The sequence below is a fragment of the Chlamydotis macqueenii genome, chromosome 20, assembly GCF_036417535.1.
Source record: "Chlamydotis macqueenii isolate bChlMac1 chromosome 20, bChlMac1.mat, whole genome shotgun sequence".
NCBI lineage: Eukaryota > Metazoa > Chordata > Aves > Otidiformes > Otididae > Chlamydotis > Chlamydotis macqueenii.
Window position 1 is genome coordinate 3,470,104 of NC_141575.1, and position 15,138 is coordinate 3,485,241.

General features: G+C 64.2%; 1 protein-coding gene across 2 annotated transcripts in view; it reads right to left on the bottom strand.

Moving 5' to 3' along the window:
• NOTCH1 (notch receptor 1) overlaps positions 1–15,138 on the bottom strand; it is a 43,071-nt gene that overhangs the window by 12,243 nt on the left and 15,690 nt on the right. For both annotated transcript variants that reach the window (XM_086763576.1, XM_086763575.1), the window contains exons 3-19: positions 12,040–12,302; positions 11,337–11,675; positions 8,273–8,395; positions 7,878–8,111; positions 7,591–7,746; positions 7,303–7,488; positions 6,747–6,860; positions 6,032–6,145; positions 4,766–4,999; positions 4,349–4,459; positions 3,416–3,608; positions 3,027–3,172; positions 2,588–2,701; positions 1,499–1,618; positions 1,035–1,187; positions 389–617; positions 25–226 (exon numbers count right to left, since the gene is read on the bottom strand). In XM_086763576.1, the coding sequence (XP_086619702.1) occupies positions 25–226; positions 389–617; positions 1,035–1,187; positions 1,499–1,618; positions 2,588–2,701; positions 3,027–3,172; positions 3,416–3,608; positions 4,349–4,459; positions 4,766–4,999; positions 6,032–6,145; positions 6,747–6,860; positions 7,303–7,488; positions 7,591–7,746; positions 7,878–8,111; positions 8,273–8,395; positions 11,337–11,675; positions 12,040–12,302 (3,031 nt within the window). The remainder of the gene's footprint in view (positions 1–24; positions 227–388; positions 618–1,034; positions 1,188–1,498; positions 1,619–2,587; positions 2,702–3,026; positions 3,173–3,415; positions 3,609–4,348; positions 4,460–4,765; positions 5,000–6,031; positions 6,146–6,746; positions 6,861–7,302; positions 7,489–7,590; positions 7,747–7,877; positions 8,112–8,272; positions 8,396–11,336; positions 11,676–12,039; positions 12,303–15,138) is intronic.

Here is a 15,138-nt window from a genome sequence, read left to right on the forward strand (position 1 = left end):
GCCGACAGCCCGGGGCTCCTCTACCTGGCAGTTGAGGCCGGTGTATCCCTGGGGACAAGTGCACTTGTAGGTCCCGTAGCTATCCTGACACGTGCCCCCGTTCAGGCACGGCTTGGAGTCACACTCATTGATGTCGTGCTCGCAGTAGCTGCCCGTGAAGCCGGGCGGACAGAGGCAGGTGAAGGTGTTGATGCCATCCACGCAGGTCCCACCGTTGAAGCAGGAGCTGGGAACACAGATACCACGTCCCAGTGAGTCACCGCTGGTCCTGCTCCACGCCAAAGCCCCCACAAACTGGTCCAGGGCTACGGGGCAGCGCAGGGCCCTCAGCCCCTTGCTCCAGCCCTGACAAACGCTGTGCCCACGCGGGAGCCGCACGGGGCCATACCTCTCCGTGCAGTCAGGGGTGTTGTTCTCGCAGTGGATGCCGCTGAAGCCGGAGGGGCAGGTGCAAGTGTAGCTGTTGACGCAGTCGGTGCAGTTGGCACCATTCTTGCAGGGGTTGCTGGCACACTCATTGATGTCCTCCTCGCACTTGGGCCCACGGAAACCAGCCAGGCACTCGCAGAAGAATGTACCGACGCCATCGGAGCAGGAGCCGCCATTGTGGCATGGATCTGGAGAAGAGGGACGGGCATGTGAAGATGCAGCCTTGCCCAGGAGCCGCCCCACAGCGCTGTCCCCGCACACGTCCCCTGGCCACACAGAGGGATGGGACAGAGGCCCTGGAGCAGGCAGAGGCTGAGCCAGCCCCAGCGGGGGACTGGGCACAAGGAGGGCACACGGGGGACACTTGCTCACTGCCTGCACATCACTTTTCCCCCCTAGCCTCCTTCCTGCTCCTGTCTGGCCTTGGACTGACGCAGCTCAACCAAAATGTGCTTGAGGTGGCCCAAAAGCCTAATGAGGGCTCACAGCATAGCCCAGGCCAAAGCAGCAGCCGGGGCTCGCCCGTGCGAGGATTCCAGCCAGCAATGAAGCCCACGGCTCGGGACCAGGCTGAGCGTGGTCCGCGGAGCGGCCCCTGCTCTTACTGGGCTTGCAGTCATCGATGTCGGTGTCGCAGTTGCGGCCGGTGAAGCCGGTTCTGCAGGCGCAGCGGTAGCTCCCGTTGGTGTTCTGGCACGTGGCCCCGTTGCGGCAGGGGCTCTTCACGCACTCGTTGATGTCGATCTCGCAGGTCTGACCTGTGGGACAAAGCGGGACAGTGACTGCGTGGGCTGGCGGTGCTGGTGAAAGCCCCGGGGATGTGACGACGTGGGAGCCCTCGCAGCAAACCACTCTCGCCAAGGGGTGCGGGAGGCGGCCGCATCCCGTCCACCTGGCTGAGCCTCCCCGAGGCCAGGCATCACGCAGGGCTGCTCCCGTCTGGCAGGACACACAGGTAGCCACCTGCCTGCTGCTCCCCTCAGCCACGCTCCCTCCCCTCCATCTTTCACTCCCTGAGCAGCCGAAGGGAGCGGGGTGTGCTGAACCCCAAGACAGGCCATGCCCCTACCTTGCCAGCCGGAGGGGCAACTGCAGGAGAAGCTCTCGTAGTCTTCCGACTCCTGACACTCGCCGCCATTCTTGCAGGGGCTGCCAGCGCAGGGGGCCAGCACGTCCTCGCAGGTGGCTCCTGCACAGGCACAAGCACTTGCTGACACCCCCTCCAAAACAACGGGTGGCCCAAGACCCCGCTACCCCCGTCTTCTGCCCTGGGGCAGGCTCTGGGCTTCCCCACCGCCACGGGGCAGCCCAGCTGGGGCTGCCTCCTCCATCCCTGGTCCCTCGTGACCCCAGGCCCCTCACGAATCCTTCAAACCCTGCAATCTGGGCTGCGTTAAAGCGCTGCACACTTCCTTTGGCAGGGAAGCGCTACTCGGGGTGTCTTTTCCCCCTTGCGCTCCCCTCGTCCCTCTCAGCCGCTTTTCCTGTTTACATCCAGCCAAGGGACACGTTCTCTCCAAACCCTTATCTTCCCTGTCAGCCAGTATCTCCCCAACTGGCCTTTGCTATTTTCCAGAGCCTTCCCCTCCCCGCCTGCCCCGTCCCCCCAGGGGTTTCTATGGCCACTGCCGAGGGCAGGAAACGGCTCACGGCTTCCTGCAATTGTGCACCGGCTGCCGCTCTGCGCGAGCGGAAGCAGGAGGCCGGCAAACAGGAATTGGCTCAGCAGAATCCCCCAACCCCTCAGCCTTGCCTCGCTTTTTCCAGGGCGAGCATCGTGGCAGGAGAACGGGGCCGCCGGCAGCGCCGACCCCCCCGGGGCGGTGGGGCGTGAGTGGGGCGGCTGCCCGGTGTCGCTGCCTGGGGTGCAGGCTGTGGCCGAGCCACCGCCACCGTGCCCTCCAGGAGGAGAAGGAGGAGGAGGAGGAGGGAGGAAGCTCTGGCCGGCTGCTTCCCAAACCTCCTCCAAATTTCCTCCAGCTGCGCCACGGCACAAGGAGGTGGAGCCGTGACCCTGAGCAGCCCCACGGCAGGGCAGCACGAGAGAAGCCTCCGAGCTCGGTGCCAGCTGGTGGCACCCAATTTGCCGTCACACCCCACACAGCAGCCCCGCAGAGCCCTGGTGAGGGCCTGGGGGGCACGGGGCGCTCCCCCTCACCTGTGTAGGGCAGGAGGCAGTTGCAGGTGTAGCCGGCGACGTCGTCGATGCACGTACCCTGGTTCAGGCAGGGGTTGGAAGCGCATTCGTTGATATTGGTCTGGCAGTTGGGTCCTGCGTTAAGGAAAACAGACAAAAGCGGCTGTGATGGAGGTGCACTGGTGGGAGGGGGCTGTATGGTGGGGACGTGGTGACAATGGCAATGGCCCACCCATCGCCCTGGAAAAGCCTCTTGCTCTCAGCTCCAGCCATGGGTGCCCAAACTCTGCTGAAAATCCCCAGGCTGGCTGCGTTGCCACATCTCCCAACTGACCTGGGGTCTCCACCGTCCCTAAGCGAAGCCTCCAGCCCATCTAGCACCATGGGGACACCCACCCACAGCTCCCACCCACACCCCAGCGCTGGGGGAGCGGGGTGGCGTCCCCAGTTGCAACCTTACCGCTGAAGCCCTCCCTGCAGATGCAGATGTAGCCGCTGGTCATGTCCTTGCAGGTGCCACCGTTCATGCAGGGATTGGATTCGCACTCGTTATTGTTAATGTCGCAGTTTGTCCCACTCCAGCCCGGGTCGCAGTCACACCTGTAGCTTTGGGGAAAAATTGGGGCATAAACCACAAGGATCTGGTCCAACCTGGCCCTCCTGGCTACGCCAGCTGTCGTTTACCCAGAAAATCCCAGTCCCTGGCGGGAAACATCCCCCAGCACTGGCACAGAGCACGGGTCAGCACTGGCACTGGGGACGGCTGTTCGCTCTGCCCCAATTCCAACTTTGCTAGGTGGCCCTTTGATCCCAGCAGCCCCCCAGCAGCCCCCATGCCCTCCAGCCTACCCGTTCAGCCCATCATGGCATTTCCCGTGGATGCAGGGGTTGCTGTTGCACTCGTTCACTTCAGACAGGCACTTGGGGTCGTGGAAGCCCTCGGGACAGAGGCAGGTGAAGCCGTTGATGCCGTCCTTGCACGTGCCCCCGTTGTGGCAGGGGTTGCTGGAGCACTCGTCGATGTTGATGTTGCACATGCGCCCTGGGAAAGGCGGGGGTGAGGAAAGGTTACCCCAGAGGATGCCACCTCCCAGAGGGCACCCACTGGGCAGGACCCCCTCCAGCCACCCAGGGAACGGCTGACAGAGGCTCGAGTCTCCAGGCACGCGTGTGCCAGCCGCGGAGGAGCGGGCTGTCCTCTGGGTAGGGTGACTTCACACCCCTGCATCGCCCGCCTGGCTTAATTAAATGTGACTGGGAAGAGGCCGTGCTCTGGGCTCATTCGGTCCAGGAGGGAATAAGGAAGGGAGCTGGTTTCAGCCTGTAACCCTACCTGCCGCAGCTGACAAAGCCAGGCTTTATTGCGGCTCCCGGCGGGCAGAAGGACAAGGGGCCGTGCGAGCCGGGAGAGGCGGGGGCTGCTCCCATCAAAGCCCTCCGCCATTTCCAGCAGCGATCAAACAAACCAGTCGGACAAGGAGGCAACCTGATACCCATGGGAGTGGGCGCAGCGGGAGTCGAATTTGCGGCACCAGACACCCCTTTGATTTCGGCCTGAGCCAGGGTCACCCTCCTGAACAAGCAGGAGCGCTGGAGGGTGCAAAACCTCCGGCAAGTGGGACGGCAGCACCTCCCTCCTCACCGCACCCTCGCCCCGGCTGCGTGGGGCACCACCAGCCGCAGGCATCCCTGCACAGGGGACATCCCACGGCTCCCCGGGGCAATGCTGGATCCGGACCAGGTCCCCAGGGCGCTGCGGTGGCCGCCGTGCCGTGCTCTCACCTGTGTACCCCGGCTCGCAGGTGCACTCGTAGCCGTTGATCTTGTCGATGCACTTGCCGTAGTCGCAGGGGCTGCTGGCACAGTCGTCCAGGTTGATCTCGCAGTTGGGCCCTGGGGAGGAGAGCGGTGCCGTTAAAGGAGTCTCCAGCCCCGCTGACGAAGGCGAAACGAAGCCCGCCGGCACCGACCGCCGCCATCGCTCCACAACAAAGCGCCTCTGCCGCAAGCAGCTCCCCGGCTCCCGGCTGGGGCGCGGTTCCTGCCAGAGACGCGCACCAAACCGGGAGAACTCGCCCTCACCCGACGATGCCCCAGGCCAGCCGTGGCACCGCGGCAGCTGCTGGCGGTGGCCAAGGGCTGCAACTGGGGTGCCGCGCAGCACGGCCCACCCGCATGGAGGGGGTCCCTCCCGCTCACCCGTGGTCCCTTTGAGGCAGAGGCAGTTGTAGGCGTTGTTCCTGTCCTGGCAGGTTCCCCCGTTCTTGCAGGGCTGGCTCTGGCACTCGTTGATGTTGATGTCGCAGCGGTGGCCCGTGTAGCCGGGCTGGCAGAGGCAGGTGAAGGCGGCGATGCTGTCCTTGCAGGTCCCGTAGTGGCACGGGTCGGGGTCGCACTCGTCGATGTCGATCTCGCAATGAGCGCCCGAGAAACCTGCCACCAGCGGGACGGACACAGCGTCAGGGTGGGGGACACGGTGTGAGGATGTGGGATACGGGCTCGGGACAGGGGACGCTCCTTCCCACCCTGGCCAGGCGTGAGGCAGCGCATTGGGGTGGCTCGACCTGCCCACCCGCCCCGCCGCGAGCCCCGGGACCCCCAGGAGAGGGCTGCAGGCAGGGGAGCACCCTGGTGCGCTGCCGACGGGGCTGGTCGGACCCCGGCTCGCGGGCTTTGTCCCGGGGCGCACAATGACCTGCATTAAGCCGCCTCGGCTCAGAAGCGGGGCCCCGCGCTCGCCCGCGGCTCATCCCGGAGCGTGCGGGGGGGCCGGCCGCAGGCACCCCCGAATAATAACCCCCTCGGCAGATCCTATTCTCCTGGCCGGCTCCCTCCCTGCCGGGCTGGGGGTGGAGAGCCGAGGACAAAGTACAGCTTTGACTAGACCCCGCCAAGCCCACATAGCAGCTTTTCATCAGGGCTTGGCATTAGCAAGACACTAATTAGAGGCCATTCAGCTGGAAGATTTCTGGCGGGAGCTGCTCCACAAAAGAGCCACTGTTTGCCACCAGGGCTCAAGTCATCATTTTGTGCAACCGCTCCTTGGGTTTCGGTCGGCGAGCCCCCGCAGCCCTGCACCTTGCGTCCCCATAGAGGCAGCTTTATTCCTTCCTTCCTGCCTTCCCCCTCGCTGCCGCCCGCCGCCGAGGCCAGGAGCACGGCGGGACGGCCGCTGCTGGGCCACACCTCGTGAGCGCTGGGCTCCTTACGCCCGGCGGGCAGCGGGGTTCGACTCGCCCCGACGATGCCTGGGAAAGGGACAGTCCTGCCCTACGGGAGTCACAGCCGCGGGGACCGACCCCACTGCCGGGGGTGCCGTGATATACCCCTCACGGGAGGTGCCTGGGGAGGCGGGAACTTGTTAATGCAACGTGGTTTTATGGCACATCATGGGGTAGAAGGTGGCTTGTTCCTGGCTGGTGGGGTAGGACCCCTGGAGCCCCCCGGGACGTGGGGACCCCTCACCTTCAGTGCACTCGCAGCTGTAGGTGTTGGGGCCGTCCACACACTTGGCGCCGTTCTTGCAGGGCGTGCTGGCGCACTCGTCGATGTCAAACTGGCACAGGTGCCCGTTGAAGCCTGGAACGGAGGGAGAAGTCACGTCCCTCCGCAGCAGCCGGACCCGCCAGCCTCCCCACATTGCCGCCGGACAGATCCCACCGGGCCCCCGCATCCCGGCCGGGGTGCCGGGTTTCCATGGGGATGGCTGCTGGGGGCCCTGAATGCGGGGCTGCGACCCGCCATTGAGAGCATCTTATTTACATCTCTAGAGGAGCAAAGTCTCTGAACTTCAAAACCGCCTTTCACAGATTAACCGTCTCCCCATTCTCCGCTCCACCCCGTGACTTTGACACCGCATTCAAAGCCGCTGCTGCGGCCCCCCCGGCCCCCAGCCCTCCTTCCCAAAGAGGGGCCTTTTCAAGTGCAAAGCCCTGGGGTTTAATCCTCCTTCCCCTCTCCCATGGGCCAGGCCCAGAGTAGCATTGCCCTCACGGGGCTCAGCCCCTCACTGCAATGGGGGAACCCCCCACCAAAAGTGCCGAGAGGTGCTCAGCCCCCTCTCCCCATTTAGGGGGGCTTTGAAATTTAAAGACCCCATTTTTGGCTCCTTCCCGGCTTGAGCCGGGATGCATCCCAGCTTTGTTTCCACCGCGGTGGCAGCGGGACGGCTGCCGCGTACCAGTGGGGCACTCGCAGTGGAACTCGTTGATCTTGTCCAGGCAGTTGCCGTTGTGCAGGCAGGGGCTGCTGGCGCACTCGTCCGTGTTGATCTCGCAGTAAATCCCCTCGTAACCTGCGGAGAGACCCGGCGCACCATCAGCGCCGCGGCACGGGGCCGGCACAACGCGCGGGACGGGCAGGTTACACCAGGGCACGTTTGCTCCCCTCCGCCTTTACAAAGGCAGCTCAGGAGCTGTGCTCCAGGCGGTGGGACCTGATGCGCAAGCTGCTCCAGGGTTGTCCACCTCAGATCTCTCCGCCCTTGGCTTGATCCAAGCCAGCAAGGTCGGCAAGAGGAGGAGGCCAGAGCAGGGCTGACGGTGCCCAGCTCTCACCTGCCGTCTCACCATGCAATCTCTACCAAGCTCTTTCTTTTCGATGCTGTCCCCAGGCATATGTGCCTCCCATGGCTCCTCACCCAAACCAACACCAAGCCGAAGCTCAGGGGCACCCCAGAGCCCTCCCGCCGCCCGCACCCAGCACCGGGGCAGGGGTCCGCGGGGCTGCCCACCCACCGGGCATGCAGATGCACTGGAACTCCCCGATCTGGTCCAGGCAAGTGGCATCGTTCTGGCAGGGGTTGGAGAGGCACTCATTGACGTCGATCTCGCAGCGAGGGCCGGAGTAGCCCTGCAGGCACTGGCACTGGAAGGACCCCTGGGTGTTGATGCATTTCCCTGCGTGCTCGCAAGGGTTGGCTCCTGCAACACACAAGCGCGGTTCACAGGAGACGTTCCCGGCTGCGCCAGCACTTTCCCCGGCCGCTCCTCTGCCGCCCGCGCGAGCTCAACCCCGGCGCTCACCCAGCGAGCACTCGTCCACGTCCTGGTTGCAGGCCGGCCCCATGTACCCCGAAGGACACGTGCAGATGGCTTTGCCGTTGACGGGGTTGGTGTCGCAGTTGGAGCCCTCGTTGCAGGGGTTGCTGATGCAGGCGTCGTTGAGGTGGCACAGCAAACCTGGGCAGCAAAAGGCAGGCGCGCGTCAAGGGCGACGGGCACATGAGTCATCGTGCACCAAGGCCTCAGCTAGGAGCCAGGGGACACACGGGGACACTGCGAGGAGAGGGCAAGAGGGGACAGGGCCTCACCGGTGCGGCCGTGGGGGCACTCGCAGTAGAAGGAGGCTACCCGGTCATGGCAGGTGGCCCCGTGGAAGCAGGCGGCCATGGCGCAGTCATCGATGTTCTCGCTGCAGTCCTCGCCCGTCCAGCCGTTGACGCAGACGCAGTTATAGCCGCCGTGGTTGTTGTGGCAGGTGCCCCCGTTCTGGCAGGCATTGGGCATCAGCTGGCACTCGTCCACGTCCTCGGTGCAGTACTGACCTGCCAGGGGACAGGGCACCTGCGTGAGGCTGGCACTGCCCAGCTTCTGCAGGCTCCGCGAGCATCGCTGTGAAGCAGGACGGCTCTCCGCACCCGGCATCCCCCGGGACAGGACCCGTGCTCCCAGCCCAGCCCCGTGCCAGGCTCGCCGCCGGCATTACCTGTCCACTCGGGCGGGCACTGGCAGTTGTAGGTATTGACGCCGTCCACGCAGGTGCCTCCATTCTTGCAGTTGTTGCCCGGACAGTCATTGATGTTCTCCTCACAGTTCTGGCCTGTGAACCCTGCAGAGAAGAGAAGCCTGCTGTGATACTGATCGACTGCCCGGCCATGCCACTGCTTCAGCTCCCTGCCACCCCCCCCGCCGATGGCAGGTTGCTCTTTATCAGGTGCCGAGCGTGCACCAGGCGCTCCCAGCTTGGCTTTGAAGCCAGCCGACCAGTTTCAGCCCCATCCCCGTCCTGCCTCTGCCGGGGCTTGGTTCCGCCACGCTGCTGGCAAGCGATGGCGGCTTCCTCCGTGCAGGGCAGACGGGGCGTCCCCAGCGCGGGGCTCGCCTGCCAAAACCCCCAGCCCTGGAGACGCTCGCCCTGAGCGGCAGAAGATCCGGCTCCACGGCAAGCTGGGATAAACAGAGCCTGCTCCCACGAAGGCTTGCGGCACCTGGAGCTGAATCACCGCCTTTGAATTCCGCATGTAAAGAGCCTCGGCAGCAGCGCTTCCCCTGGAGGGGGATCCACGTCCCTGGAAGGGGGAACCGCCACCCCACGCAGCGCTGCGCTGATCCCAGCCTGCCCCTTGCGCGGCGAGCCCGGCTCCTCGCGTTTCTGTTATTGCCTCTGCCTGAGAGCATGGCACACGTGGAAACCGCGCTGCCCCAGCCTCTCCTCACAGCATCCGCAGCAGAAATGAAACGGCCAGGCCCTTCTCAGGGCATCTGCCCAGCCACCCTGTCCCCTCCAAACGCCACTTGGGTCAAGAGCTGCATTTACTGTGAGACCCCCGAAGCCCCCGATCCAGCCGAAATCAGGCATCGGGCTTCCCAGCCAGGCACGCGGGGTCGGGACGGCAATGCCAGCCCGCAGCAGCTCCCCGTGGTGCCGACGTGCACCTGCGGCTCCCCAAAACCCCCCAAGGTGTTCTGCAGACCCAGGCCAGGCTGCTGCCCTCACATGGGCACCTCACCACGTCACTTCCACCTCCACGGGGAAAGGACCGGGTGCTCAGGCTCATCCTCTGTGGGACCCCAGCCCCCGTCCCAGCTGGGGTTTTCCCCTCGCCATGTTTTCCTCAGCTCCACTACACCAGGAGCAGCAACAGCTATTTACCATCGCTGGTAGGAGTCCAAGGCAGATAACGTCGATTTGCACCTCATTTTTAAGCAGCTGGGCTGAGACTGAACAGCAATAACTGACAATGTCCTAGATACCAGGATTAACTCATTTTGAACCATCCGAATGAGTAATTAGTACTGCAATTACTTTAAACTCAGGGTTACATTCTGCAGCGATGGCACGATAAACCAGCCGAGATTAGTTTAACTTGAAGAAACTCGGTAACGCCAGGCCTCTCCGGGAATGAAAAGGGGACATTGTTTCAGGTCTGCTGCGCTGCATACCAGCGTATCAATCACCCTCTTATCATGAGAAACAGCCCCCCCGGTCCCTCCTGCCTCTGCCCGCAGCTCCCGCAGCGAGCCGTGCCGGATGGCGGAGGTGCCGAGGGACCCCCCCCGTCTCCCCCGGAGCAGGGGCTGTGCCGTGCCACCCCGCGGAGGCGAACCGGCTCGTGCAGCATGCAGATCTCCTGGGAGCAGCCCACGAAGCCGCAGCTGGGCGTGAAAGCGCCGATCCCCCCCGCCACCGGCAGCAGGGATGCTCCCCCAGGGCCATACCTCAACCCCCGCTCCGGGGAAAATGCCTCGTCAGCAGAACGGCAGGGCAGGGCCAGCGCCGCTCCTCCTGCCCCCTCCACCTGCCCATCCCTGTGGCAACGCCGCTCCGCCGGGCCAGGAATCGGAGCTGCTCCGACAGAGCATCGCCCCTGGGAGCTCCCAGCCGCAGCTGCTCATCCCGGAAGGAAAGGCTTCCTTCCCCACCAGTGCTCGCCCAGTCAGCCCCAACGCCTCGCTGCCCCCAAGGACGGGAGCTTTGCTCCAGCCTGGGTGAGCAGGCAGGGAGGGAAAGCGAGATCCTGAGTATTTTGGACGGTTAAGGAGTCTCCTGACTTATTGCAGCCAAAAGCTTTGGGAAGGGGAGTGAACCTCTGAGTCAGAGATCAAGACAAGACAATCCATGCTGCCCTGCAGGGATTGCGCATCTTTCCCCGGCACTGGGCCGGGCTGCCGGCAGGATGCGGGTACGCCTGTCCCAGCTGGGAGACCCCATCCCCACCCCGACGCCACGTCCCCAGCAGTGGTGGGGCAGCAGCTATGGCAGAGTGGGGCTGGAGCTCCCCACAGCGATGCCGAGCATCACCCAGGGTGCAGAGCAGAGAAGCTGCCTACCCCTCGTCCTGGACCAGATTGAAGCAATCCCACAGAGACTCCTCAGCACTGCCCACTGCTTCCTTCCACGGGAGAGGACGACGCGTCCCGTCCGCCTCTGCCGCAGCTGGCCAGTGTGGCCAGCTCGGGTGAGAAACGGCCCGCTGGCAGAAGCAAAAGGGCTTTCCAGGGTCAGGGGGCCCTTTCACAGCAGGGTGCTGAGCTCCCTTACGGGGTGCTGAGCTCCCAGGACAGCGCCCACCGAGCCCCCTCCTGCAAAAGCCCCTCATGTCAGAGGCTGTACCTCGGCTGGGCTGCTCCGGCGCTTGCCGGAGGGAGCAGCAGCGAGCACGGAGAGGGTCTCCCTTCCCCAACTCCCTTCGCACTCGGAAACTTTCCAAAACAGCTATTCCGGGCTAATTATTCCATTCTGGAAGTGGATTAAGCTCAAGCGGAAAAAGGCACTCTTATTCTGGAATATGAGCATCCGCACAGGGGCCTCTGCTCAAACGGTCGCTCTGGAAGAGCTATTTTCGTGAATCACCAAGAATAAAAAGCCCCCAGATGACCTCGCCTCTTCGGGCATCGCTCCCCAACGTCTTCCCAAACGCGACGAGCCCACAGCCCCTCGTTTGTGTCCCTCCCGCAGCCGTAACTCGGGGGAAGATCGGGCCCTACTTATTTAGGGGCTGCAAGGGGGTCCCCTATCCCCGTCCCCCCGACTCGGGGGCAGCCCCTACCTGGCAGGCACGTGCAGTCGTAGGTGGTGTCTCCGATCTGGCGGCAGGTCCCCCCGTTCTGGCAGGGCGAGGGATTGCAGGGCACGTAGAGGTGCTCGCAGTTGGGCCCGGTGTACGCCGGCTTGCAGGAGCACTGGTAGGTGCCCACCTCGTTGGTGCAGCTCCCGCCGTTCTTGCAGACGGGCGGCAAGCTGTTGCACTCGTTCACGTCCTGCTTGCAGTTGGCCCCGTGGAAGCCGGCGGTGCACCGGCAGACGTAGTGGGCTTCGAAGGGGACGCAGTGGCCGCCGTTGGCGCAGGGGTTGGAGGCGCAGGGGTCGGCCTGCTGGCAGGTTTTGCCTGGGGAGGGAGGGAGGGTGAGGATGCGAACCGCAGCTCGGGCGCTCGGTGGGAGCCATCTTTGCGCTGGGGTGCAAAGCCGGCTCTGGGATCGCGTTTATGGGGGTTGCAACTAATTCCCCCCACACCTGTCCCTGTGAAACCCTCACCCATGTAGGATCCTCACAGCTCACCCAGCCAGGGACCCTCCCAAGCCCCTGCTTGCCCCCCAACCTTTCCCCCAGCACCGGAGGAAGCTGAAATCAGAGGCAGCACCCTTCTCCATCCGTGGGGGTTTTCCAGGAGCATCCCTTGTCACAGGCTGTCCCTCTCCCGCCCCGGCCGGGTCACCACGTCCCCACACCGCGCGGCGGCACCGCCTCACCTGACCACCCCGGCGGGCAGCGGCACTTGTACTCGCTGAGCGTCAGCAGGTCGCAGGTCCCCCCGTTGCGGCAGGGGTTGCTGAGGCAGACGTTTTCGCGGGGCGTCAGGCAGAGCTCGTCGGTGAAGCCCAGGCGGCAGGCGCAGGTGTAGTCCACGGTGCTGCCGCGCACAACCGGGGTGCAGGTGCCGGCGTTCTTGCAAGGGGAGCTGAGGCAGGGGTTGGGAAGCTGGCACCGCTCGCCCACGTAGGCACCGCTACACCTGGTAGGGGCGAGACACAGGGGTGAGACACCTCATCAGCGGGATCGGCCCCGAGGGGCTGGGGGGCACCCGGACGCCCCAGGGACCGTCTCCGGGAACGCCTTCCCCGGGCCCGATCCCGCACCGCATCCCGGCGCGTCGGGGTTTGGCAATTGCGAGGCCCTGCCCTGGCCGCTCTGGGCTGAGAAGGGGAAGATGAAAGAGGCGCCGGGAACAAAGGCGTCCCCCATCGAGGGGCCTGCGCCGACTTGCAAAACCGCAACCTCCAGCGCTGACGTCCTGCTTCTCATCCCAACATGCTTTTTTTGCCCCCCCCTCCTCTGCCAAAGAGGAAACCAAGGCACAAAGGGGGATGCAGTGGAGCCGGGAGGGGCACCCCCAAACCTGCGCCCAACCCAAGGCACCTACAGACCCCGAGGGAGAGGAAGCCCCGCAGCGACCCACGGGGCCAAACAGCACGGGGACAGCCCTGCACCCCTGCCCGTGCCAGGGTCCCTGCTCCACCAGGACGATTTTTATCCTCCCTCCATCCTGAGAAATCACTCAAACACAACCAAACGCGGGCTCAGCGTTGGCTGGCAGCAGGTGGGACACGTTCCTGTTCCCCGCAGCCGGCTGAGACCTTCCCTAACGACAAACCCTGCGCAAGGAGGGACAAGCAGCCCCGGCTGCCGCGTCCCTCTGCATGGGGGCCCTGAGAAAAGGCCCCCTCGACGCGGCCACCGGCTCAACCATCTGTCACCGTTGGCTGACAGGGCTGGAGCAACTGCCTGCTGCAGGACCGGGGCAGGCGATGGGGATGAGCCGCAAGGGCAAATCCTTGGGCAGGACACGGGGCCAACAAAGGACCCCGCAGAGCTGCCCCCCGGGAAAGGGAGGATGGAGCAAAGCTGTGCACGGAGAGGTGGAAGGCACCTGATGTCAAAGAAAGATCCTGGGGCTGAGGCACTTCAGCACCTCCCCAGCGCAAACCCTCCTGTGCAGCATCTCTTGTATCACCTCTGCAACGAGGGATGCCGCGTGTTTTGTCCCCAGCCAGCTCTGCTCGCGTTTCACCAGTTCCAATGGGGGATTTTCTGCCACGGCCAGGCTGCATCGAGCTAGGGCACTGGAGGAGTGAGACGATGCTGGCACACCGCTGTCCCATGCCGTGATGGCAATGCCACCACTCAGCTCAGGCTGGGCTGCTCTCAGAAGCCTAGAGAGCAAAATTAAATCTGGGTGCGGTTGCACGCATCGCTGCGAGCTCAGGGTAAGGCAACCACCGCTGGAGGTGATGGCTGGGGAAGACGACAGTGCCCGCGCTCCCCGCTGTGCTTCGGCAGCTTGGGGCTCGGGGCACCCACCACGTCCTCGCACCCGTCGCCACCCAAGCTGGCGGGACCTCGCGTCCCCAAGCCTCGTGCGCGGCGTCCGAGGCTCCCGCAGCAGGCAGCCCCGCGGGGCGAGCAGGGAGGGTCCTGGGGAACGCTGCAGCCCCGAGCACCCACCCACCAAGCCCACCAGCCTGCACACCCCAAAACGAGAACGCGGGGCTCCTCTGGTGAAGCATGGCCAGCAAAACCCCACCCTCGGCTGGCCCCAGCCCTGCGCCGCCGCGCTTTGCTGCGCCGTGCCGGCAGCGGGACCACGTTTCAGCCCCGCTCCCTCTCTCCTCTTCCCCTACTTTTTTTTTTTTTTTTTTTTTTTTTTAACCCAATTCTGATTTCATTGTTGGGGATTGTGTGAGAATTTGTCAGGATTCGGAGACATTTTGAGTTAATGAGACGGTATTATCCATGCCAAATGAAAAAGAAAATGTGTATAATAATAAATCAGGGCATCTGCTCGACACACAAAGGGCGGCGGGGAGCAGGTGTGCATCCTAATGAGGCAGAGCAGCTGCCGCCGCCCGCGGACGATGCCCGGCTCGCCGGCGGCTCCGAGACCAGGGCGTCGCGGCCGTGGGGCGACGGCGCTTCTGGGTGGCTGCGCCGCGGCCCCGCGCGGGGGAATGCGAGGGCTGGGGCCGTGGCCGCCTGAGAGGGGCCATTGTGCGGGGCCGAGCGGCCGGCACAGGCACGCCGTCGGCAAACCGCTCAAGTGTGCAGTCATCTGTTAAAAGCACCGCTCTCCCCCAGCCTCCGCGCACCACACACGCTTTTTTTCTTAAAACAATCCTCTGGGCTCTCGCGGTGACGGCTGGCAGACAGGGAAGCGTCACAAGATTCTCCAATGAGAGAAAAAGGCGGAAAAAAAAAAAAAAAAGGAGAAAAAAGAAAAGGAATGGGAAAAGAAAAATTGATTCTGGACAAAGAGCCTCTGGGGCAGCGCGGGAATCACCAAGCGCACGGGAACCACCGCGGCGCGGGCTTTGGCTCGGGCAACGCCGCCATGGGCAGCCGGCACCGGGAAGGGATGCTCTGCATCCGGGGCTGAGCGGGGCGATCGCTGGGACTGGGGTTCCCGTGCCGCAAGGCTTGAACGAGGCCAGGGCGAGGGGCGCGGAGCCGAAAGCCCTCCCACCCAATTAGTTTTCGGACCGTTTCCAATTTCAGCGCCAGGGAGCAGTGGTTTGAGCTCACTGGGAAGCCAGAGCAGAGCCCAGCCCAAGCCCGGGGATGATTATTAGCCAGGAGGTTAATTAGCAATTGGAGGAACTTCCCTGGGGGGCAGGAGAGCCCCTGCCTGGAGGCACAGGGGGTTTGGGGCCGCTGGCAGTGCCGGGGCTGAGGGCTGCCCTGTGCCTGGCTGGGCTGCCCTGGGTGCTTTCTGGGCTTTTCCTTCAGGAAAGTTTCACAGAGTTTGCAGATTATTTTTTTTTTTTTTTAATTTGTTTGTTTTAAGAGCTGGTTTA